This window comes from Arvicola amphibius, chromosome 4 (genome assembly GCF_903992535.2).
Source record: "Arvicola amphibius chromosome 4, mArvAmp1.2, whole genome shotgun sequence".
Taxonomy (NCBI): Eukaryota; Metazoa; Chordata; class Mammalia; order Rodentia; family Cricetidae; genus Arvicola; species Arvicola amphibius.
The window spans coordinates 47,360,834-47,385,105 of record NC_052050.1 but is presented as its reverse complement, the minus strand read 5'-3'; the positions used below and the strand labels follow the sequence as shown (position 1 = coordinate 47,385,105).

At 38.7% G+C, this 24,272-nt stretch overlaps 2 protein-coding genes and 1 pseudogene across 2 annotated transcripts; 1 reads left to right on the top strand and 2 right to left on the bottom strand.

The window, feature by feature from the left end:
* The first annotated feature begins 3,028 nt into the window (after positions 1-3,028).
* On the top strand, positions 3,029-3,832 carry LOC119811451 (annotated as a pseudogene).
* Positions 3,833-4,734: 902 nt separating this feature from the next.
* On the bottom strand, positions 4,735-5,676 carry LOC119812160 (olfactory receptor 1468-like). The gene has a single exon (XM_038326591.1). It carries the CDS (start codon positions 5,674-5,676, stop codon positions 4,735-4,737), a length of 942 nt encoding a protein of 313 aa, XP_038182519.1.
* A 6,858-nt stretch (positions 5,677-12,534) lies between these two features.
* LOC119812159 (olfactory receptor-like protein I9) lies at positions 12,535-13,479 on the bottom strand. The gene has a single exon (XM_038326590.1). The coding sequence runs from the start codon at positions 13,477-13,479 to the stop codon at positions 12,535-12,537; it is 945 nt and encodes a 314-aa protein (XP_038182518.1).
* Positions 13,480-24,272: the final 10,793 nt, after the last annotated feature.

Genomic DNA, 24,272 nt, shown 5'->3' with positions numbered 1-24,272 from the left:
ATAGATTTTCGTATGTTGAACCAGCCCTGCATCTCAGGGATGAAGCCTACTTGATCGTAATGGATATTTTTTTAATGTGTTCTTGGATTATGTTTGCCAGAATTTTATTGAGAAATTTTGCATTAATGTTCATGAGTGAGATTGGTCTGTAATTCTCTTTCTTGGTTGGGTCTTTGTGTGGTTTTGGAATCAGGGTGACTGTAGCTTCGTAAAAAGAGTTTGACAATGACTCTTCTGTTTCTATTATGTGAAACACATTAAGGAGTATAGGTATCATCTCTTCTTGGAATTTCTGATAAAATTCTGCATTAAAACCATCAGATCCTGGGCTTTTTTGGTTGGGAGTTTTTTTTATGATAGCTTCTATTTCCTCACGACTTATATGTCTATTTAAATTGTTCACTTGGTCTTGATTTAATTTTGGTAAATGGTACTTATCTAAAAACAAGTCCATTTCTTTTACATTTTCCAACTTTGTGACAGATAAGCTTTTGTAGTAAGACCTAATGATTCTCTGAATCTCCTCAGTGTCTGTTGTTATGTCCCCCTTTTCATTTCTGATCTTGTTAATGTGCATGTTCTCTTCCTGCCTTTTGATTAGTTTTAATAAAGGTTTGTCAGTCTTGTTGACTTTCTCAGAGAACCAGCTCTTTGTTTCATTGATTCTTTGGATTGTTTTCTGTGTTTCTATTTTGTTGATTTCAGCCCTCAGTTTGTTTATTTCTAATCTTCTACTCCTCCTGGGTGCATCTGCTTTTTTTTCTAGAACTCAGCTGTGCTGTTAAGTCTCTAATGTGGGCTTTCTTTGTTTTTATAATGTGGGCACTTAGAGCTATGAACTTTTCTCTTAGCACTGCTTTCATAGTGTCCCATAGGTTTGGGTATGTTGTGTCTGTATTTTCGTTGTATTCAAGGAAGACTTTAATTTCTTTATTTCTTCCCTGACCGAGTATTATCATTTTTGTCTAATCACTAAAAATATTGTTTAATCTGAGTACTAAGATACAGGACTTAGAAAAATTTAATAAAACAGATCACAGAGGGATTCAATTCCAGACAGAAGAGTTTAATGGAAAGACAATTTCAGCATTGCATTATAAGAATAGAGAGGAAGAGCCTAGGGTTCTCAGACAACCAATATTAATATGTCCAGTGTTTTTATAGGAATTGCCATATTGTAGAGGCTCTGTTATAGCTAACTGAACTTCTGTGCCATTGTTAAATTTAAGGAGATTCGAGGAAGCAATAGTCTCATATGACATGCATTCAACTTCTGTAAAGCAAATGTTAAACTCGTGATCAGTTTGTAATAGAATTATGCCTAGTGACCAGATAGATTTGGTTAATGTTGTTTTAGGGACTTGTCCACAGTTCCAGTGAAGTACCTGGTTCAGAGAAGAGGCTAATATTATTGAACAATGGAGTAAAGATAGAGATAGGAAAATCTCCCAAGATGAAATTCTTGGAGAAAAAGACTACACTACTATAGAAAGGCAGGCTGTATATTATGAACACACCCTGGATTTATGCTATGCAGTAGGTTTAAATCCTTGGGACAGAATTGGAGAAATAGGAAAGAAACTGAATCATTTACTAAAGTTATGCAGGACCCAAAAGAATCCCTTACCAATTTCTTACAGAGATTGACTACAGCAGTAAATAGAATAATACCAAATTTAGTAGCTATACAAATGATAATTGAATCTCTGGCTTTTGAGAATACCAATTCTCTATGAAAAATGATAATTAGACCATTAAAGACAAGTTGAGAACCTTTGGAGGAATGGGTTTGAGATACAATTAATATAGAATCTCATGAACATGATGATACATAGATAGGAGAGGTGATTTACAAAGGTTTGAGAAAAAAATAAAATGTCAAATGTTATAACTGTGGCAAACAAGGTTACTTTAAAAGGTACTGTAGACAGGTTTTTTTTAAAGAATAATACATTAATAATGCCTTTCCTTTCTGGATTATGTGGAAGGTGTGACAAAGGCAGGCATTGAACTAATGAGTATAGGGCAACAAGTATTATTCGGGGTAATCCTTTGGCATTAGGAAATTCTCTGTGAATAGGTCTCTGCCCCTCATCACTGAAATATTTTGTACTGATAGATTGAGGGAAAGGGTGGTCATTGTCTTTGGTTCAGTACACAATGAGGACCCCCACCAGACTCTAATAGCTTCAATCCAGTGGTAACACAGATGTCCCTAAATAAACAAAATAAGTCACAAAACAAAATGAAAAGTCATGAATCTGTGAAAGGTACAGATAAGAACAAAACACATGGTTAATAGGGGTGGGGCATAAAAGAGAGAGTAGGGGGAAAGGTAATCAGAATGCATTATATACATGAATCAAATTGTCAAAGAACTAAATTAATAAAAAAATTAGAAAACATAAAGAAGAGTAGAGGAAATAAGGAAGCAGGAAAGGCAGAAAAATACAGGATAAAGGGAAGCACAAAATCTGTAGGACTTTCTATATTGCTATAGAAAAAATATAAGAAAGAAAAAACTTAGGATTCTGAGTTGAGACTAGATTCCATTCATATTGAGATTTCAAAGAAGAAGAGGTTGGTTGGAAAAAGGTTAGGGGGAAATGAGGTCTGTTGATCTGAAGATGCCCTGGTAAGTCCAGGAGGAGCTAATCAATCAGGACTTGCTGGTAGGGTAGTGAAGGTGTTAGGTGTGCCCATGAAGCTAGGATGACAATTGATGCCACAAGAACAATCTGAGGGCTGGAAGTACATCATTACAAGGGAAACTGTTCAGAAACATGCTCCAGAAAGCAGTGATATGTAATATTCTGTTAGAAACACAGCAAATAGTAGTTATTGTGAGTGAATAGTTGTACCATCATCCAGAGAACTGGAGACCACAGGGATACCTGGGAGTATATTTTAAAAGTGATGGAAGGGTCATTGTTGTAGCTTCTAACACTAATGGGGAAAAAGTATGCTAGATGCCTGAGATTTAGCCATCGTGTAATTCTGTTTGCAGATTCAGGTTTCAGATATGAAGATGAGATTAAGTGATGAGAACATGATCACCGATAACACATCATATATATGTTCACTTTTATTGGATTTTAAGGGCATTTTATTTTCTCTTAAAGATCCTAGATCCAGGGCAGCACAAAAAGGAACCAAACTGTCAGTTCCTAGTTTCTCCTTCTGGGATTGCCCACCCCTCAGAATACCAAAACCTGTACTACTCTCTGTTCCTGGTGATGTGCCTCACCACTGTCCTGAGGGACCTCTTCTTCATCCTCATTCAACTGCAAACCCATCTCCAAATGCCTATGTATCTTTTCTCAACAGCTTTTCTTTTCCTTACCCTTATTTTTCCAAATTGTTGCAGAATATGCAGCACCAAGTTCCATCCATTCCCTGTGCAGGCTGCCTGGCACTAATGTACTTTTTCCTGTTTTTCTAGATCTCGAGAGCTTTCATTTTGTGGCCATGGTCTATGATCACTATGTGGCCATCTGCTTTCCCCTTCATTACAGCAGTATCATGATTCCAAAGCTCTGTGTGAGTTTTATGGTACTATCCTGGATGTTGACCACATTCCATACCATATTTCACACACGGCTCATGGCCAGATTGTCATTCTGTGAGGTCAATGTGATTCCCTCACTTTTTCTGTGACAAATCTGCTATGATAAAACTGTCTTACTCTGACACACACGTTAACGAGTTGGTCATATTTATCATGGGAGGCTTCATTCTTGTCATTCCATTTGTGCTCATCATTGTGTCCTATGCACGAATTGTCACCTCTGTTCTCAAGGTTCCTTCTGCTTGAAGTATCTGTAAAGCCTAGTTTGGTAGTTTGGCAGCAGTCTTAGAAGGGGATTCAAGGAAAACCTTCAACCCACATAAAGAGAGAGAAAGAGAGAGACACACACACAAACACACACACACACACACACAGAGAGAGAGACAGAGACAGAGACAGAGAGAGACAGAGAGAGAGAGAGAGAGAGAGAGAGAGAGAGAGCCTAGTAGGGTAGGGGTGTGGCCACACATGCAGCTCCAGTGGGAGCCCCATATGCAGCCCTGCCTGTGTTGGTGTTAAAATGTCTCAGGCAAACAGCTTTTTGTGAATTCATATCCCATACATTGGGTGCCAAATGTAGCATGAATAATAAAAACCCAAAGGCAGAAATGGGGGTTCAATCCAAAAACCAGAAAACCAAAGCAGCCAAGCCACTAGAGAAGTCTTACCTCTACAAATGCTGGGTGATTGCAAAACTAAGCAGCTAAGCCTCTCTCTTCTCCAATTTTATATTCCTTCTAGTACTGGGATTAAAGGTGTGAGCCACCACCACCTGGATTTTACTGCATTGATCTTGTGTTTCACAGGGTAGCCTTGAACTCACAGAAATCCATTAAACTCTATCTCCCAAATCTTGGGATTAAAGGTATGTGTCTTTTTGATGACTGGAAGTCAGGTTTCTTCTACTTTGAAATAAGGCAATTATATTACTAGTGGGTGATCAATTTTAAATATTAAACACTTTATTTTGAGATAGCTTTTTTGTTGGTTGAAGTGATTTAACTATTGATTTTAATAATAAATGATAAATGAGTTAGTATATTATACTGAAAATATTGTTCATTTGACAGAATCTTGGATGGCAATGAGGAAATCTGGAATAATATCTCCACATTCGTGCAGTCTACTTATTGGGTACAGTTTTCCAAAATTGTCAAGTGCCACTATCAAATACATAAGGGAATTTTCTTCTCACAAAGAACTCTTGTCAATGCCCCCTTTATGTCTCTGTTCCTCAGGCTATAGATGAACGGGTTCAGCATAGGAGTCACCACTGTGTACATCATTGCCATGACTGTCTCCTTCACAGTGGAATTATAAGCTGAAGGACATAAGTAAAGACCAATAATTGCCCCATAGAACAGTGAGACCACAGACAGGTGGGAGCCACAGGTGGAGAAGACCTTGCGAATGCCTTGAACAGAAACTTTAAGAATGGAGGAGACAATTTGTGCATATGACACAATGATAAGAAGGAATGGAATGACAATAACAAGTCCTCCCATGATAAATATCACCAGCTCATTAATGTGTGTGTCAGAGCAGGACAGTTTCAGCAGAGGAGATATGTCACAGAAATAGTGGGGGATCACATTGTCCTCACAGAAAAATAATCTGGCCACAAGCAGGGTGTGCAACATGGCATGGAATGTGGTCAGCACCCAGGACAGCACCACCAGACTCACACAGAGCTTGGGGCTCATGATGCTGGTGTAATGAAGGGGGAAGCAGATGGCCACATAGCGGTCGTAGGCCATGACCACTAAAAGGAAACTCTCAAAGTCTGCAAAATACAAGTAAAAGTACAGTTGTGCCAGGCAACCTGTGTAGGAAATGGATGGATCATGACTCTGCATGTTCTGCAGCAATTTGGGCATTGTGACAGAGGAGAAGCAGAGGTCAGAGAAAGACAAGTTGCTGAGAAACAAGTACATGGGAGTGTGCAGATTGGGGTCCAGCAGAATAAGGATAATGATGATGAGGTTCCCCAGTACAGTGGTGAGGTACATGGCCAGGAACAGGACATAGAACAGGTGCTGGTGCTCTGGGGGGATGGGCAGGCCCAGGAGGAGGAACTGGGAGATTACAGTTTTGTTCCCTTCTGTCATATTCTTTCTCCTGTAATGTTAAGTAAAAATGACATAGATCCTTAAAAATACAAATTAAAATAAGCAGATTTCTAGGTTGTTTTTATATTATTTACTTTAAAACAATTATTCTCATAACCATAATTATAAACATAATATCTGTAACACCTGATAGTATTTTTTAAAAATCCTCCTTGTATGTTTCAGTATTCTATCATTTCCTAAACAGGTTTATCTATGAACTTCTGCAACACAAAACATGTTAGTTTTTCCCTTACCTGTCTGAATGACCTTCCTAGGCAGATGAAATTGGTTCCTTCTCTTAGTAGCTCTGATACATTGTTGTTTCTCAGGACTCTGAAACTTTATTTTTAATAATTCCATATATGTGTGTGTGATATAGATATTAATTTAAGCCAATGGGATATCCTATTGGCTTAAATTGATATCTGAAACTCAGTTGTTAAATTTGTGTCACCTTCAGAACTCTAACCTGTTGCTTAGTTTCTTGGATATGTCACAGGCACGTCAAGTACATCAGATCCAAATGAAACTTATGATACCACTTTTCTCTTTCCCAATTTGCCCATGTTTTGTTCTCAGTTCTGTAAAAGAAACACTGGGTATTCAGTTCTGTAAGGGTGACACTGGGGAACTGATAAATCCAATGTCTGAAATGCCTGGATTGACTAAGAAATGTGTCACTTTTATTTCTCGTCCTGGCACTGTCAAGCTAGTAAATCCTGTAGCTCCTCTTCCTCCCTCTACCTCATCCATTCATCACCTCAACACCACACTCCTAGACCAGGCAACTAGATGTTGCCAAGAATGTGTTTACAAGATTATCAATGTTTAAGTCATTAGACTTTGAGTAATTTAATGTGATGAACCTCAGGAACTCACTTAAAGGACTTAACAGTTTTAATTTCTCTTATTCAAGCCAACTTCCAACAATATCCAAAGCTCTTACCATGTTCACAAATGATGCTTTGTTGCCTGAGCTATGGCACACCTGTGTGTGCTGCTCCTCTCCAATGCCAGTCTTAAAAGTTAGCACTCGGGAGGCAGAGGCAGGCGGATCTCTCTGAGTTCGGGGCCAGCCTGGTCTACAAGTGCTAGGTCCAGGACAGGCTCTAAAAAAGTTGCAGAGAAACCCTGTCTTGAAAAACCAAAAAAAAAAAAAAAAAAAGAAAAGAAAAGAAAAAAAAAGAAAAAAAAGAAAAGTCACATTATCTTGTTTCCAGCATTTTTACACTTGCTGTTTCATTTGCCTATATTTTCCTCCCCTCTTTAGCCCCTTCACCTATGTTATCCCCATTTATCTTTCACTGATATTATATGACTCTTGCTAATCAAAATTTTCTACACAAGATTGAGACCTGTTGCATGCTCTCACATTATTCTATGTTCCTCTCACATGGCTCATTGGCCCTGATCACTGATTCTTGTAGGCTCCCACAAGAACGTGCACTACTTGCAGGAGAGGCTATGTCTTCCTTCATCTTGCAGCAGGGCCAGCCCATGGCATAGTACTTGTGTGTGACCAATGTTCATAAATGTTTGTTGGTTGTTTTTCAGTCTGAGACAGGCTCCTTAAATGTCCATGAAACAAAATGTTTCAACAATTGCAAAGTCTTCAGGGGGAAGAGATAAATAATTTAACATATCTGAAAACTTGTGCTGCATAACATCATCCAACCAATATCCTCAGGCTAGAACTGTAAGGAAACAGCTCATCCTTACCTGCAGTGAACAGGACAATGCCCAAGCCCTCATAAAAGATACTGCTCTCCTTTATTCACTATAGACACGGATTGTAAAAAGTCACATAGTCATCTCCTAATCTTCACCTCTACTTTTCTCATATCCCTTATAGTCATCCCTGAGCCTAAGAGGCTCTACATCCCAGAGGAGTCCAGTAACTCATTGTAAACAGTAATTCCCAAGGACCTCTATAGGACCAGTTTTCCCAGAGTCCTTCAGCACAAATCATACTTTACTATACTTAAGGGATGGTGGACTTGGAGAGGAACCCATAAATGGGGGCTTATTTGTTTACTTGTTTAACTGGCTAAAGCCTATTCTTTGTGGAGTGGGGAGGGTGTTTGAGGAAGAGAGTTTGAAAAATCCCTAGAAGTAATTAGAGACCACACTGATTGATAGAATGTACATTAGAGATCATGATTTACTAAGGAAGCCACTGTGACATTTAAAGACACACAGTTTGGAAACACTCCCAGTTAGTATGTCGTGTGTTAGTATATCTTTGCCTCCTGTAAATACTTACAACAATAATAAAGAAGAGATCATGAACTTGGGGAGGGAAATGGAGAAAGTGGGAGGAGTTGTGCAGGGAGAAGAAAGGCTAGAACTGATATAAATACAGCATTAGTGCATGAAAATTAAACAAAATATTTTAATTAAAATAATGAAAATAAATCTTTAAAATCACAAAGTAAGCAAAAGTCTGTAAGATAAATATTGTATTTTCTCTCATTTGTGAATCTTACATTTAATTTTTTATTTTATTAATTTTAGTTATGCATATGTGTCTCTGTGTGCCCAAAGGTCAGAGGCATCATATGTCCCTGGAGCTGGAGGTACAGGCATCTTGAGCAACTTTGTGTTGATACTTGGGAAAAAACTCAGGCCCTTTCTAAAATAGTATGTGTTCTTAGCTGCTAAAACATCTCTCTAGGCCTGCTCTTAGATTATCTGTCTATTTGTCTGTCTGTCTAGCTCTTTATCTGCCTGCATATAGATAGATAGATAGGTGATAGATAGATAGATAGATAGATAGATAGATAGATAGATAGATTATAGATAGATAGATAGATAGATGATAGATAGATAGATAGATAGATAGATGATAGATAGATAGATAGATGATAGATAGATAGATAGATAGATAGATAGATAGATAGATAGATAGATAGATAGATAGATAGATTATATGACCCTAACTTTGAAACTACAATAGGAAAGTAAATAAAACACTTCAAGCTGTAAATAAGCACAAGCTAGGACATTCTGAAATATTTCTGTAACACAGGAAATAATTCCAAGAACTAAGTTTCTTCACAACCTGCAGGGTCAAGAGGTAGTCTACAAATGGGAAAACCCTTTTGAGCTTCATATCAAGCATACAATGTATATCTAGGATATATAAATAACTGAAGGTAACTGAACATCACAAACACCAAATAATCTATATGGTAACCGGCTAATGAATGAATATTCTATTCTCAACAGAAGAAACATACAGTTGAGAACAAATAGCTGAAAACGATGTTTTTCTGAATCTGGGCCACTTCGTTCAGTTGTTTTAAACTCTGTGAATTTACCTACAAGTTACATGATTTTATTTTTCTTTTCTTTTTAACCTTTCTTTTTATTTATTCTTTGTGTCTTTCACATCATTCATCTCAATCTCCCTCACTTCTTGTTCCTGACTATCCACCTTCTGCCACTGCAGCCCACCCCCAACAAAATTTAAGAGAAAAATGAAAACAAAGGAAAAAATCTAATTATGTCTGCTAGAGTGTGATACCTTGAATCATGAAGTAAAGTCTCTTGTCCATATATCTTTACTTGCAAGTGTTCATTGCCAAGAGTCATTGGTCTGGTTTAAAACTTCTGGTTTCTGCTACACTAGCAATGCTGGGCCCTCACTGTGACTCCTCTTGGTTATTCTGTTGTTGCCAGATGTTATGGAAATCAAGCAATTTTTGGTCTGTAGGAGTGTTCCTTTCATGTGCTCCTGCAGATCATAAAGATGGGGTGAATATTGGGGTGGGCCAACCTATCCTAACCCTGGTTCTGCGTCTGGGTAGTTGGTCAGCCCAGCAGTCAGCTCTCCTTTATCCTCAACATCAGGGTGAGCTCTCTTATATTGCCTTGGTGAGTTCCTTTTGTAGCAATGAGCAAGAGGCAGGATTTGTTCTCCTGCTTTGACATCCTCAGTCCTCAGGGTCAGTTCACCCAGCATCAAGGCCAGCTCTACTATATTGCCCAGGTGTGGCATAGGGACCACCCTCCTGAGGACTGCAGCAGATAAGGTGCAGGGCTGAATTTCTCGCTCTTCTGACCTCAAGGCCAGCTCTCCCACCTGCCTCAGGCATTGAAGAGGGAGGAGGCCATTTCTCACTCTGCCACATGGCAGTTGAGTGATGTAGACAGCTTTTTCATGCCCACAATATTGGGTCCAGCTTGCCCATACATCTGCCAATAGGTTTGACTCAATTGTGCTGCCCAGGCGAGGTGCAGGGCCTGCTTTCCTGAATGTTGCAGCTGGTGGCAGGCAGGAGAAGTCTCTCCACCCTTCTGACTTCAAAGCCACTATTCCTCCTGCCGGAGACATTGATAGGCAGGGGAATGGCATCTCTCCCCTGCCCATGCTGCCACATATCAGATGAGTAATGGAGATAGCTCGCCCATGCTAATAAGAGTTCATTTTGCATAACAGCTGAAAAATATTTCATTATGTAAGCTTACCACATTTTCATTACTCACTAATTAGTTGATGGACATCTAGCACAGTGGTTCTCAACCCGTGGGTTGCGACCCCTTTGTAGTATCAAACGACCCTTTCACAGGGGTTGCATTTCAATAGTCTATATATCGGATAATTACATTATGAATCATAATAGTTGAAAAATTGCAATAATGAAGTAGCCATGAAAATAACTTTATGGTTGGAATAACAACAATATGAGGAACTGTATTAAAGTGTGGCAGCATTAGGAAGGTTGAGAAGCACTGCTCTAGGATTTGTCCATTTCCTAACTTTGTGAATAGAGCAACAGTGAACGTGGATGACCTGGTATCTCTGTGGTAGGATGAAGAGTCCTTTGGCAATATGCCCAGAAAATCTTCAAATGGGCAATATCTATTGTTTTATTATTATTGTTGTCATTTTGTTTTTACATTTGTAATTAAAATATGATTACAGCACTTCCCCTTCCCTTTTCCTTCCTCTAATCTATTGCATGTCTCCTCTTTCAAACCAATATTTGTTGTGGATGTGGTTTCAAGGCTCACCACTTTGTGTTGGAAATCCAATGAGGGCTCATCACTGGGAGAACCCAATTCTCCCTCAGCACCCAATAGCTGCCTGTAGTTTTTAGTTTAGGAATGGGACCCTATAAGATTTTTCCCCTCCCCCATATTAGCATATTGTCATTGTTCAGGCCTTATTTAAGTAGACATCTCTAAGAAAATCAGTCACACAGCAGACTTACTGGCATTCCTACTCTCAGAATCTCCCCACTCCTCCTTCTGTGATGTTCTCTGAGCATAGGATGCAGTAGTTATGCTGCCACTATATCTACTGAGATTTTGTCCCCACAATACATTGATCTTTGCATTCTGTGCAGTTGTGGTTCCATAAATATTTTTTGATAATTTTTAGATAACTTCACACATGTAATCTTTCTTCCCTAAGCTCCCTGCCATGTCCCTCCTCCCCACAAATCTCTTTTCAATTTCATGACTATTCATTTTGTTTTGTGACACACTGAGAATAATTAGTACATCCCATGCAACATGGATCTGTAGCTATCTTTTGGAGTCTGATTGGCTCTGCTGTAAATATGCTACTAAAACAATGCCTACATGCTCCCAAAGTCTGTTAACAGTTAATAGTTATGAAAAAGTAGTAGGGTGCCATAAGCCCCTCAATCTTCTCTGATGTATTTCTCTTTTTCTTCTTTAAAATTTTCATTTTATTTTTGAGAATTACATAAGCTTCTCTACATAACTGAAAATAGTAAACAAAAAGGCAACCTTCAGAATATAAAACATTATATGATAAGATTTGCTCTACACAGTATATAAAGAACTATTTGAACTCAGTGAGAGTTATTGGCTGTCATTGAATGCGATCCTATTGGCTGTCATTGAATGCGATCCTATTGGCTGTCATTGAATGCGATCCTCTTTGCCTCTTTTCACTTTTCCTTTTTTGTCAGTTTTCCCATCTGTGTTAACCCCCAAATCCTGGAGTTTCTCTCTGTTGTTTCATAGCTCCATGTATTATATGTAAGACATAAATTTCTTGGGCATCAGGTTTCTTTTAAATTTTATTATTTAAAATAATTTTAAAAGTTAAATATATTTTGGTTATCCCCCCCCCCCCCAGATCTTACTCACCCAATTTTAGGTTCTTTCTAAAATAAATAAATAAATAAATCCCTCTGAAACCAAGGAAACAAAATAAAACAATGCACAAAATAAGAGAGAACAAAACACCAAAGCGTAACCAAATAATTTTACCTGATTTTGAAAAAATACACACCAAGGTGTTCCTGAGTACTGATTAATACCACGTATCAAAAAAGTACAATAATGGCAAGAATATACTAAAGGCTTACAAAAACCTGCTAAGAGTCAAGACCAGTTATAAAATCAATATAGACAATGAAATAAAGACAGAGTCTAGAGAATTAAGTAATATAATTATCTAATGACAGACTGTAGAAAGAACATGTGAGCAGTTGCTAAAGGGCTGGTGAGTTGAGATATTCTATGATCTCAAACCAATAGTTAATAATATTTGGATATGTATAAGCACACAGTAACAGCAGACTTTTGGATAAATGAGAAAATCCTGGAATAACCATGAGGAACAGAAATGACTTTAAGTCTATACTGCAATTTTCAGGATCACCTGGACAGGACAATGAGTACATATTTAGGTCCCCCAAACTTATTTTCCAAATTCAACTACTCATATAAACTCCTTGCCATTTTTGTAGTGAAAGTTATATAGTTGTAACTTTAAACATAAGCATTTATAGTGAGTAAAAATTCTGTAGTAACATCTAATGTTAATATCAATGTTTTCCAGAATAAATCATATAAAAATCTGAAGTATTACCATCATAGGAAGGAGGTAATTTGCTTTTTGAAAATTACTCTTTCTAATGCTTCCTTTATGTCTCTGTTCCTAAGGCTATAGATGAAGGGATTCAGCATGGGAGTTACCATTGTGTACATCAAAGACATGACAATTTCTTTCACAGTAGAGTTATTAGCAGAAGGACATAAGTAGAGACCAATGACTGTCCCATAGAATAGCGACACTACAGACAGATGGGAGCCACAGGTAGAAAAGGCTTTATGGATACCATGAGAAGAAGGGACCTTGAAGATGGAGAAAACAATTCTTGCATAGGAAACAATGATGAGAAGGAAAGGGAGTACAACTATAGGGCCTCCTAAGATAAATATTGCCAATTCGTTATCATGGGTGTCAGAACAAGCCAGTTTAAGTAGAGTAGACATATCACAGAAATAGTGGGGGATCACATTGTCCTCACAGAATGACAATCTAGCCATGAGCAAAGTGTGCAGCATGGCATGGAATGTGGTCAGCACCCAGGACAGCACCACCAGACTCATGCAAAGTTTGGGGCTCATGATGTTGGTATAATGAAGGGGGAAGCAGATGGCCACATAGCGGTCGTAGGCCATGACCACAAGGAGAAAGTTACCAAGGTCTCCAAAATATAGAAAGAAGTATATCTGTGACAGGCAGCCTGAATAGGGAATGGAAGGTACTTGGCTCTGCAGGTTCTGCAGCAATTTGGGCATTGTGACAGAGGAAAAGCAGAAATCAGCAAAGGACAAATTGCTGAGAAACAAGTACATGGGTGTGTGGAGATGGGAGTCCAGTAGAATTAGGATGATGATGAGGAGGTTCCCCAGGACGGTGGTGAGGTACATGGCCAGGAACAGGACATAGAACAGGTGCTGCTGCTCTGGGGGAATGGGCAGGCCCAGGAGGAGGAACTGGGAGATGACAGTTTGGTTTCTTCTAGTCATTTGTTTACTCCAATGCCTTTTTAGAAAAGAAAACCATAATAGTGCCACTTAACTTAATTCCAAATAAAGATGAAAACATTTCAAAATCATCAGATGATGAGCAGAAGAAGTAATAAATTGACATGCTATGTAAAACATCATTGCAATAAGTATGCTGTCCAGATCAACATGTCTATATTAATAACTATTAAGGACTTGTTAAACTTTAATATATTTCACAAGCTGGTCCTTCTTAAACAGTGTTTTTTCTATTTGATTATGGCATAAAATTCATTTGTTTCTCTTGAACTTACCTTGTTAGTCATCCTAGACAAATTTAATGGCCTCATATTTTATCATTCTTTCACCATGTGATGATTCTAAGAAAGTTTTCTATTATCTGTCTGCCTATCTATCATCTATCTATCTATCTATCCATCCATCCATCCATCTATCTATTTATCTATCATCTTTCAAGTCACATATGGGCTTATTGTAACTCTTGTGTTCCACTTGCTCTGTGGATAATTACGGAATCCATGATTTCTAGTCTCCATTCTTCAACACTTGTTCCTTGTAACTTTTAACTTCTTCATGATGTGTATGTTTTTTTCTGACTTATTCCTTCTTATCTTTCATGTATAGTACATGCTGCTTGCTCTAAAAACCTTTGTCTACCTTTCATTACCAGGTAGGTAAGACCTACTGCCATGTTCCCATAGCATTCTAAACTCACTCATAGTCCTTGCTGCTCCTGATCACTGGTTTATAGCAGACTTCATACTAGAATTCAAATTCCATGCAGGAAAAATCATGACTGTTCTTGTCTTATAACAGGGAAAACATTTGGCATCGTGCTTGGATGTGACCAACATTTTCCCAATGTTTCTTGGCTGTAATGCAGGCTGAGATACAAATTCTTCACCTTTATGAACAGAAAATTCTCATTAAATAGAATACACACACCTATTTAAATTTTGAAGAATTAAAACTCACTAGACTTAACCAATTGAAAACTTGACACTATTTGATCAAGTACAGAGAATTAGTTTTGCATTTACTAAATACTGAGGGCGTGAGGGTATGACTGTTTTCTGCAATTCTGGTACCTAAAAGTACCACAGAGGATGTCACTAATATTGATATAGGAAAATCAATAGGATGATAGCTTTATAAATTATTGAAAATACAAAAAGTAAAGTATGTAAATATATGCAAAATTTATCTTGAGTTCTCCCTCATATAGACATAGCATCAAGTGATGGATAATTTCTTAGTCCCTGAAAAGTTTTGACAAGTGCCAGTTACTAATTATGTTAGAAGGATATTCTAAATATTATTATTGGTGAAGTCAGTAGACCTAGCAAATTACTCTTCATAACATAAGACTCATGAAGCACAAAGAAGGATATACAGGAAAATTTACAGTCTGCTAAAGAAATATCCTGTCTCTAGACTTCTATGTACTCAAAACTGCAGCCTCTATTCTTACTACAAAGTCTTTAGGCTGGTTCTGTAGGTATTCTAACCTCACTGACAACATTATATAAGTTGTATCATTAGAACAATTTTCCCTTTCTATTCTGTTTTCTTCTAGACAATTTTGACTAATGAACAATGCAGCATGCTTTAAACTGGCAAAGAAAGCAAGGTGGGACATTAAGAGACATGTGAGACTAGGTAAGTAGCTCAACTGTATAGTCCTTGGCTAGCATGACCAACATTCAACAAAACGACACAGAAGATACTTTCACTCTGTTGATGGGTATTTAATGAAGCTGCATCCTTTGATGTATACTTTAGAATCATATTTCAGTACTATGGAGAGATGACAAATGTAGGGAAAGCCATAACCCAGTTTTCCAAATCCTGTTTTCCCTGTGAATGACAGCCCAGGTGGAGTAGTGTATGTCTGTAATACAGTGCTCCTATGGAAGATGAGGGGTGGAGATAAGAGAATCCCTGAAAGATTGCAGTCCATATAGTCTGGAATATGCATGGCAAACAATAAGACACTATGTATTGTGAAATATGAGGTCATGGATATCTGATATCCTCTGACCTCAACATAGACAGAGACAAAGAGACAGACAGACAGGAACAGTGAGACAGAGACAGAGAGGGAGAGAGAAAGATTTTAAAACAAAAGAACTGCAAACAAGATTCTTATGTAGCAGTGCAGACCTATGTCCCAGCACTTGGGGGGCTGATGATGGAGATCACCATGAGTTCAGTGTCAACTTAGTAGAGAGTGATTCTCTCACCACAAAAATCCAAAGGAAACTATAAAATTGAAATCTATTTCCCATAGTTGTTATTACATTGAAATAATGTGATTTGGAAGAAAAATTGAAAAACAAGTAATTGTAAAGATCCTTATAGATACTAAGATGTTTATTAATGTTGGTCACAAAACAAACACTTACCTTATATGAGAATAATGTGAGCCAAAGAGATGGCAAAGATAAATATTGTCATATCTGAAAAACTATCCTGAGAAGTTGTGATTGGGAAAAAATACTCTCAAGTTGGATGTACAGAGAGGGTATAGCTCTTTTTCCTGATAATTACCTGAATAGCCAAGGGGGACTCCTAAATCCATAAAAAAGATCCCACTCTTCTTATTCACTCTGGGCACAGAAGACACCAGGTCTTCAGACCTCTCCAGTGTCTATACTACATTTCCAACACCTCCCCTCCTATGTACCCTGAGATAAGAGGCTCTGTGTCCCAGAGGAATCCAGGTGCTACAGAAAATCATTACAAGTAGTAATTATCCAAGACCTCCATAGGAGAGGTGACAGATAATAGCCACTGATCACATGTGACTACATTTTTGGGTGAGGTGGAGTGGGAGAGAATCTCATGGTTGGATGTTAACTTTATTGTTAGATGTTGCCTGTTTTTTGTAACGTGAACAAGAAAGTTTGAACATCTTTTTTAAAGTAACCAAAAAGTACATGTTAAATAATATGGCATAATATTTCTTAGAATGTAATTTCATATAAGTGGCTGTTAAAGACACTACATTTTCTTTTTCTTTTATCTTAAATTTAATTAATTAATTATACAATCCAGTCAGAGTTTTCCCTCCCTCCTCTTTTCAAAGTCCCTCTCCCAATCTCCCCCCTGTCTCCATCCACTCCTTCTCCATTTCTATTCTGAAAAGTAAAGGTCTTCCATGGATATCAATAGAACATGGTATGTCAAGTTGTAGTAAGACTAAGAAACTCCACTAATATCGGGCAAGGCAACACAGTATGAGGAAATGGATTCCAAAAGCCAGTAACAGAGTCAGTGACAGCCCCTGCTCCCACTTCCAGGACTCTCACAAGAAAACCAAACTACACAACTGTCACATAAATGCAGAGAAGACACCATGTTCAAATGTTACCACCTCTCTGTGGATACATTATAACTCTGTATACAATATTCCTTTGCAGAATGGGTATGTTACTGGCATAGATCAGACTTCTATGATCCCACTTGGGACATTTGCCTATTTATGTTAAGGATAGGAATGAGGAAAAATTACACAATCCCACATGATGTTTGATTGTTAAGAAAAAATAAAGAACACATTCCCATTCTTTAGATGATTTTTTGACTCCTTAGTTTTAAGAAAAATGTTAATTTTTCTCATCACCCTTGTTTTTTGAGCTACTCTCTCTATTTGTTATATTACAGCCAAATACCAACGTCTATATACCTGCCCTTTTGAAGCAATAGCTGAGATCCCATAATTATGTTTTTCACTAATCCTTTATTGTACATCAGTTGCATGAAATTTGTGATGTTGTGTTATAATTATTTTTTCATTCTGAGGGAATAAAAAATTCTGCTTCTCCACTATTCTTATGTTAATAGGGCCAGTATAGGTCATAATAACATTTCCTTTTGGACAGGAAAATATTACTATTTTTTGGATAATGCCCCATGAAAAGACACAGTATTATGTGTTTTATTTTGCATAACAATCATGCTTTTTCTTGGTCATAAGCATCAACAACCCCAGACCCTGTGATATCTTTATTGCAGCAGCATAGACCCTATGTAGGAGTTAAACAACCCTTTTGTGGGGGTAGCCTAAGACCATTGAAAAACACAGATTCTTATATTAGAATTCATAATAGTAGAAAAATTAGTTATGAAGTAGTGATGAAAATAATTTTATAGTTGGGGTCACCACAACATAAGAAATTGCATTAGGGGCTGGTGAGATGGCTCAGTGGTTGGGAGTGCTGACTGCTCCTCCAGATGACCCAGGTTCAATTCCCAGCACCCACATGGCAGCTTGCAGCAGTCTGTGACTCCAGTTCCAGAGAATCTGACATTGTTATACCAATGTGCATGAAATAAAGTTAAATAAAGTTTAAAAAAAGAAACTGCATTAAAGGGTGACATCATTAGAAAGGTAGAGAACCACTGCTCCAGTCTCTGTATACTGGTTTAGGTAAGAACCCAAAGTGACTGGTAGCTGTTTCAATTTCCAATTTAGTAAAACTTTGTGGTATAGAGGTCCTTCTGACATGCATTGATTTTATTGGTTAATGAATAAAGAAAACTGGTTTGGCCTATAGCATGGGAGGAGGAAGGCAGAGTTAGGAGAAGCCATGGAGCCACCACTGGAAACAGATGTGCTGAAACTTTGCTGGTAAGCCATGACCTTGTGGTGATGCACAGATTAATGGAGGTAGGTTAAATTAATATATAAGAGTTAGCCAATAAGAAGTTAGAGCTAATGGGCCAAGCAGTGATTTAAATAATACAGTTTCTGTGTGATTATTTCAGGGCTAAGTGGCTGGCCTGGAACAAACAAGTTCCAAGCAGCCTCCCTCTCTGGGCAGCTGGGAACCAGCAAGTGGTCTTCTCCAACAATTTTGAGTTATATCTCATGATATAATTACAGGATTATAGGAACTGAGACTACAATATTATTTATAATAATAATTGTACTATAATTATCATAACTAAGAACATATAACTGAGAATTATACTATTCACTACTATGAAATCTATAGTTACACCATTTAATGCTACTACTTTATGTAGTTATCATACAATTATTTTCAAACATTTGTGCCATTCATTTCCACTGTCCATTTCTCCAAGCCTCATCTCTTACAGATGGAAGAATTCCATTCTACTCTATGTACATTCCTATCATTAATGTTTAATATGAAGGGAACCATATAGCATACAGTCTCCACCCTCTTATTACTATGATGTTTTCCAAGGTACATGTATATAGGAATACACATCAATATTTCAGTTATTTTTGTCACTGACTACTATTTTTTTATTGTATGAAAATTTTTCCCTAGTCATCAGTTAATGGCTCTTTCCACTTTATGAAATTTATACACAGTATTGCTATAGATGGTCATGCTTAACTGCTTGTTTAATTATCATATCAATCCTAGGTAGACAACTAGGAGTAGACTTTCTGTACTTTCTTAGAAGCAATCCTATGTTGAACTTTCTAAAAACCTGTTTTTAATTATTGTTTGAGAATTTCATACAATGTATTTTTATTACATTTTCTCCTTACCTCAATTGCTTAAAAATTATTTCTTACCTCTGTAAGAAAAGTTCATGTTCTCTCTCTTAAAACAAACAAACAAATTAACAACCAAAGAAAACCACACAAAAAACATACAGCCAGATTCCTGTTGGCAAACCATTCCAAAACTTGGGTGTTACCACAGAGTGTGGATGATTTACCCAGTATCATTCCACTGAAGCAAACTGAGTTTCTCTCTCCTGGCAACTTTATTTTTTTTTCTTTCTCATGGTTTATTTTTTTTATATTTAAAAATTTCCATTTCCTTCCCTCCTCCTCCCCCTCCCTCCGCTCCTCCTCCCCCTTCCCGCCCCTCCTCTCCCCCTTCCCTCCCCTTCCCTCCACCCATACCTCCCCTCCCTCCCTCTCAAGGCCAAGGAGCCATCAGGGTTCCCCACTCTATGCTAAGTCCAAGGTCCTCCCAACTCCCCCCAGGTCCAGGAAGGTGATCGACCAAGCTGAGAAGGCTCCCACAGAGCCCGTCCATGCAGAAGAATCAGAGCCCAGCGCCAATGTCCTTTGCTTCTCAGTCAGCCCCCGCTGTTGGCCACATTCAGAGAGACGGGTTTGGTCGCATGATCCATCAGTCCCATTCCAACTGGAGTTGGTGATCTCCTTTTAGTTCTGTCCCGCCGTAGTAGACACGATCGACAGGCAAAATTGGGAACTTGAGGGTTGGGCGAGACTGGGCCAAGGGAAGATGGGGAGAGAAAAATGTGAAGGGGAGAATGGGGGGAGCTCGGAGGAATGGGATGCTCGGGATATAGGAAGGGTGGATATGGGAGCAGGGAAGCATATATCTTAATTTAAGGAGCTACCTGAGGGTTGTCAAGAGACTTGACCCTAGAGGGGTTCCCAGGTTTCCAGGGAGACGCCCCCAGTTAGTTCCTTGGGCAGCTGAGGAGAGGGAGCCTGAAAAGGCCAGTTCCTATAACCATACTGATGAATTTCTTGCATATCACCATAGAACCTCCACCTGACGATAGATGAAGAAAATGACAGAGCCCCACATTGGAGCACCGGACTGAGCTCCCAAGGTCCTGATGAGGAGCAGAAGGAGGGAGAACATGAGAAAGAAAGTCAGGACCGTGAGGGAACCTCCAGCTGGCGACAGATGGGGAAGGTGACTGAGCCCCACATTGGAGCACTGGACTGAGCTCCCAAGGTCCTGATGAGGAGCAGAAGGAGCGAGAACATGAGGGAGAAAGTCAGGAACGTGAGGGGTGCGTTCACTCCTGGCAACTTTAAATTGGAAATAGCTTCTTGGCTAAGACTTACCTGACTTGTGTTTTCTTGTGGTGCCATCAAAGTTTTAATGAATTCACATGTACATTTGTACTCTTGGGTCTAGAAAATGCTGTTTCCTTGGAGTCATCTACCACCTTTGGCACTTAAACTCCTTTTTCTCTAACAGCCCCTGAGCCTTGAGGGGAGAGGTGTAATACAGACATCCCATTTTGGGCTAGGCACTCCATAGCCTCTCAGTCTCTTTGTGACTGAGTGTACTTGTTGTTGAATTCTAACTTTAATCCATGGTAATCTGATAAAATAGAGGGTCTAATTGCAATTATTTTGGATATGTTTAGATTTTCTTTATGATAAATTATGTGATAAGTTTTAGAGAAGGCTACATGAGGTGTTGAGAAGGTTTATTCTTTTGTGTTGAAATAAAATATTCTATAGATGTCTGTTAAGTCCATTTGAGCCATAATGTCTGTTAGTTCCCTTATTGCATTGTAAATTTTCTCTCTGGAAGACCTGTCCATTGTTGATAATGGGATGTTGAAGTGTCCCACCAAAGTGTATTGGGTCTTCTGTGTGATTTAAACTTTAATAAAGTTTCTTTTACAAATATGAGTACCCTTTATTTGTGGTATAAATGTTCAGAATTAAGAATTCATTTTGATAGACTTTTTGTATTTTTTGTATTGATTTTTTTATTGAGCTCTTCATTTTTCTCTGCTCCCCTCCCTGCCTCTCCCCTTACCTTATCAAACCTCACCCAAGGTCCCCATGTTCCTAATTTACTCAGGAAATCTTGCCTTTTTCTACTACCCATGTAGATTAGATCTATGTATGTCTCTCTTAGGGTCCTTATTGTTGTCTATGTTCTCTAGGAATGTGATTTGTGGGCTGGTTTTCTTTGCTTTCTTTTCTTTTTTTAATATTTTTATTTTTCCATTCAAAAATTTCCACTTCCTCCCCTCCTCCCATTCCCCTCCTACTCCACCACTCACCCTCCTCCCTCCCCTTCCAGTCTTAAGAGAGGGCAGGGTACCCTGCCCTGTGGGAAGTACAAGGCCCTCCTCCCTCCATCCAGGCCTAGGAAGGAGTGCATCCAGATAGACTAGGGTCCCAAAAAGCCAGTACATGCAGTAGAAAAAAGTCCCAGTGCCATTATCAATGGCTTCTCAGTCAGCCCCCATTGTCAGCCATATTCAAAGAGTCCAGTTTGATCACATGCTCATTTAATCTCAGTCCAGCTTGATTTGGTGATCTCCTATTAGATCAGGCACACTGTCTCAGTGGGTGGACCAACCCTTAGCAGTCCTGTCTTTCTTGTTAATCTTCTCCCTCCTTCCGCTCTTCGGCTAGACCTTGGGAGCTCAGTTAAGTGCTCCAATGTGGGTCTCTGTCTCTATCTCCATCCATTGCTGGATGAAGGTTCTATGATGATATTCGAGATATTCATCAGTGTGACTATGGGATATGGCCAGTTCACGTACCCTCTCCTCTGCTGTCCAAGGACCTAGCTGAGGACATCCCCATGGACACCTGGGATCCCCTCTAGAGCCAAGTCTCTTGCCAACGCAAAAATCATTACCTTAATGAAGATATCTTCTTTCCTGCTCCTATATCTGCCCTTCCTCCATCTCAACCTTCCCACTCCCCCAAGCTCTCCCCAAGCCTTCCCTTTTCTCTTCTCTCTCCCCCCTCCCCTTCTCCACACCCTATTCCTACCCCTCCCTCATGCTCCCAGCTTTGCCAAGCAATCTTGTCTTCTTCCAATTTCTAGGAGGATCTATATATGTTTTTCTTTGGGTTCACCTTATTATTTGGCTTCTCTAGGCTTGTGAACTACAGGCTCAATGTCCTTTGTTTATGGCTAGAGTCCACTAATGAGTGAGTACATACCATATTCATCTTTTGGGGTCTGGGTTATCTCACTCAGGATAGTGTTTTCTATTTCCATCCATTTGCATGCAAAATTCAAGATGTCATTGTTTTTTACTGCTGAGTAGTACTCTAATGTGTTTATGTTCCACACTTTCTTTATCCATTCTTCCATTGAGGGGTATCTAAGATGTTTCCAGGTTCTGACTATTACAAATAATGCTGCTATGAACATAGTTGAATGAATGCTTTTGTAGTATGATTGGGCATCTCTTGGGTATATTCCCAAGAGTGGTATTGCTGGATCCTGAGGTAGGTTGACTCCCAATTTCCTGAGAAACCAACACAATATTGACTGTATATGTCCTTGTTCTTCATGTTTGTCCTACTGTCCCTATGCATTCAACCCATCTCATGCTTTGTCTTACCTGAGATAGGGTTCCAATTTCCAGGAACTGAACATCTACCTCCTGAAGAGGCCAATTCGGATGCCAAGATTCTGGAGTAATAGTATTTACATCTGCACCCATATCTAATAAGCCTTCAATAAAAATGCCATTTATACATACTCTTAGCTTTGGTCTTTGATCATTATAGAAGTCTGCCAGAATATATGTTTCCTCTGTCCTACTGGAGTTTTTGACTCATCTTCCACATTTATCCCATCTTCAGACCAGTATTGCTTTTCACAGCAGGCATTGGATTTTTAAATTTTCCTTGTAAGACATGTTCTCCACAGTAACTGGGAATGACTAGACCACATTTGTCATGGGGGCCTGAAAGAGGCCCCCCACAACATTTCCTGATGGTATCAAGTTGCCTTGTCTTTCATTGACCTACATTCATTGGTCCAATGTTGGCCTTTGCCATACCTCCTACATATTCCTGAAGTCTGAGTCCTCCTATTTTGCCATTCCCAGAGGAGACATTATTCATAAGAAGCCATTTCTACAATCCCTTCTCAAATGTCCCATTCTACCACAATTAAAACATTTGGTATTTTGATGTCTTCACTTACCATTGGAAATTGCTTCTCTTACCCAAGCTTCAGTACCATAGTCGAGTGTCTCGACATTCATTGTATACAGGACCCATTCATCCATGGGTACTGATCTGATCTTTAGAGGACCAAGAATCCTTTGCACTCTATATTGGCATTCTCATAAGCCAAAGATTCAATTATTATACGTCTAGCTTCTGGGTCAGTTACTCCTATTCATACTGCCCTAGTTAGTCTTTGCAAAAAGTCACTGAAAGGGTCTCTCTGACCCTGTTTGACCCTAATATATGATTCAACTCTCTTTCCTAGTTCCTGAATCCTGTCCTAAGCCTTTAAAGCTGCTGTGCTACATAGGGACAAGGTATGGTCATCATAAAGAGCTTGTTCCTAAAGATCAGAGTAAAGTCCTTTGCCTAGCATTTGATCTAGGGAAATATCAAGTCCTTTTGCTTTTCTTGTTGCTCTAAAATTCTTGCCTCCTCTTTAAAAAAAAAGCACATCCAAGGTAACTGTGGTCACCTTTCTAGGAGTGCTGAGATTAACTGAGTCCAAACTTGAGGCATTGCTTTGCTACTTAAAGCACACATTTTGACCATTTCTCTAACTGAGCCAGTGGTGGGCAGTGGAGCCTGGGGTTTCTAAAACCAAATGTTCAGGCACCAGATGATGACATAAGTCACAAAACAATCCCACACCAGTTCAGAATTATGAATAATAAAAGGGTTATTTATTTAAGGGGAAAACTTAGAGATCACTGTCCTAGACAAAAGTCCTCTGCATGAACAGGAACAGAGTCTAGCAGCCGGAACAAGAAGCAGTGCACAGTTACTGCTGCTTTTACAGTATAAGAGACTATGCCCAAGTGGGCTGGTATCTTAAGGGCTATTGGCTAGAGCAGAATGTGCTTCCACAGCATATAACCCTAACCAAGCAAGTCCAAGATTTATATGACAAAAACTTCAAGTCTTTGAAGAATGAAATTGAAGAATATATAACAAAATAGGAAGATCTTCCATGCTCATGGTTTGGTAGAATTATTATAAGAAAGATGTGTATACTACCAATAGCAATCCTTATCAAAATTACAATACAATTATTTTTCAATCTTGAAAGAACAGTACTCAAGTTCATATGGAA

Bases quoted from the DNA above. Each gene is read 5' to 3' on its own strand.
- LOC119812159 (XM_038326590.1), bottom strand. From the start codon at position 13,479: ATGACTAGAAGAAACCAAACTGTCATCTCCCAGTTCCTCCTCCTGGGC.
- LOC119812160 (XM_038326591.1), bottom strand. From the start codon at position 5,676: ATGACAGAAGGGAACAAAACTGTAATCTCCCAGTTCCTCCTCCTGGGC.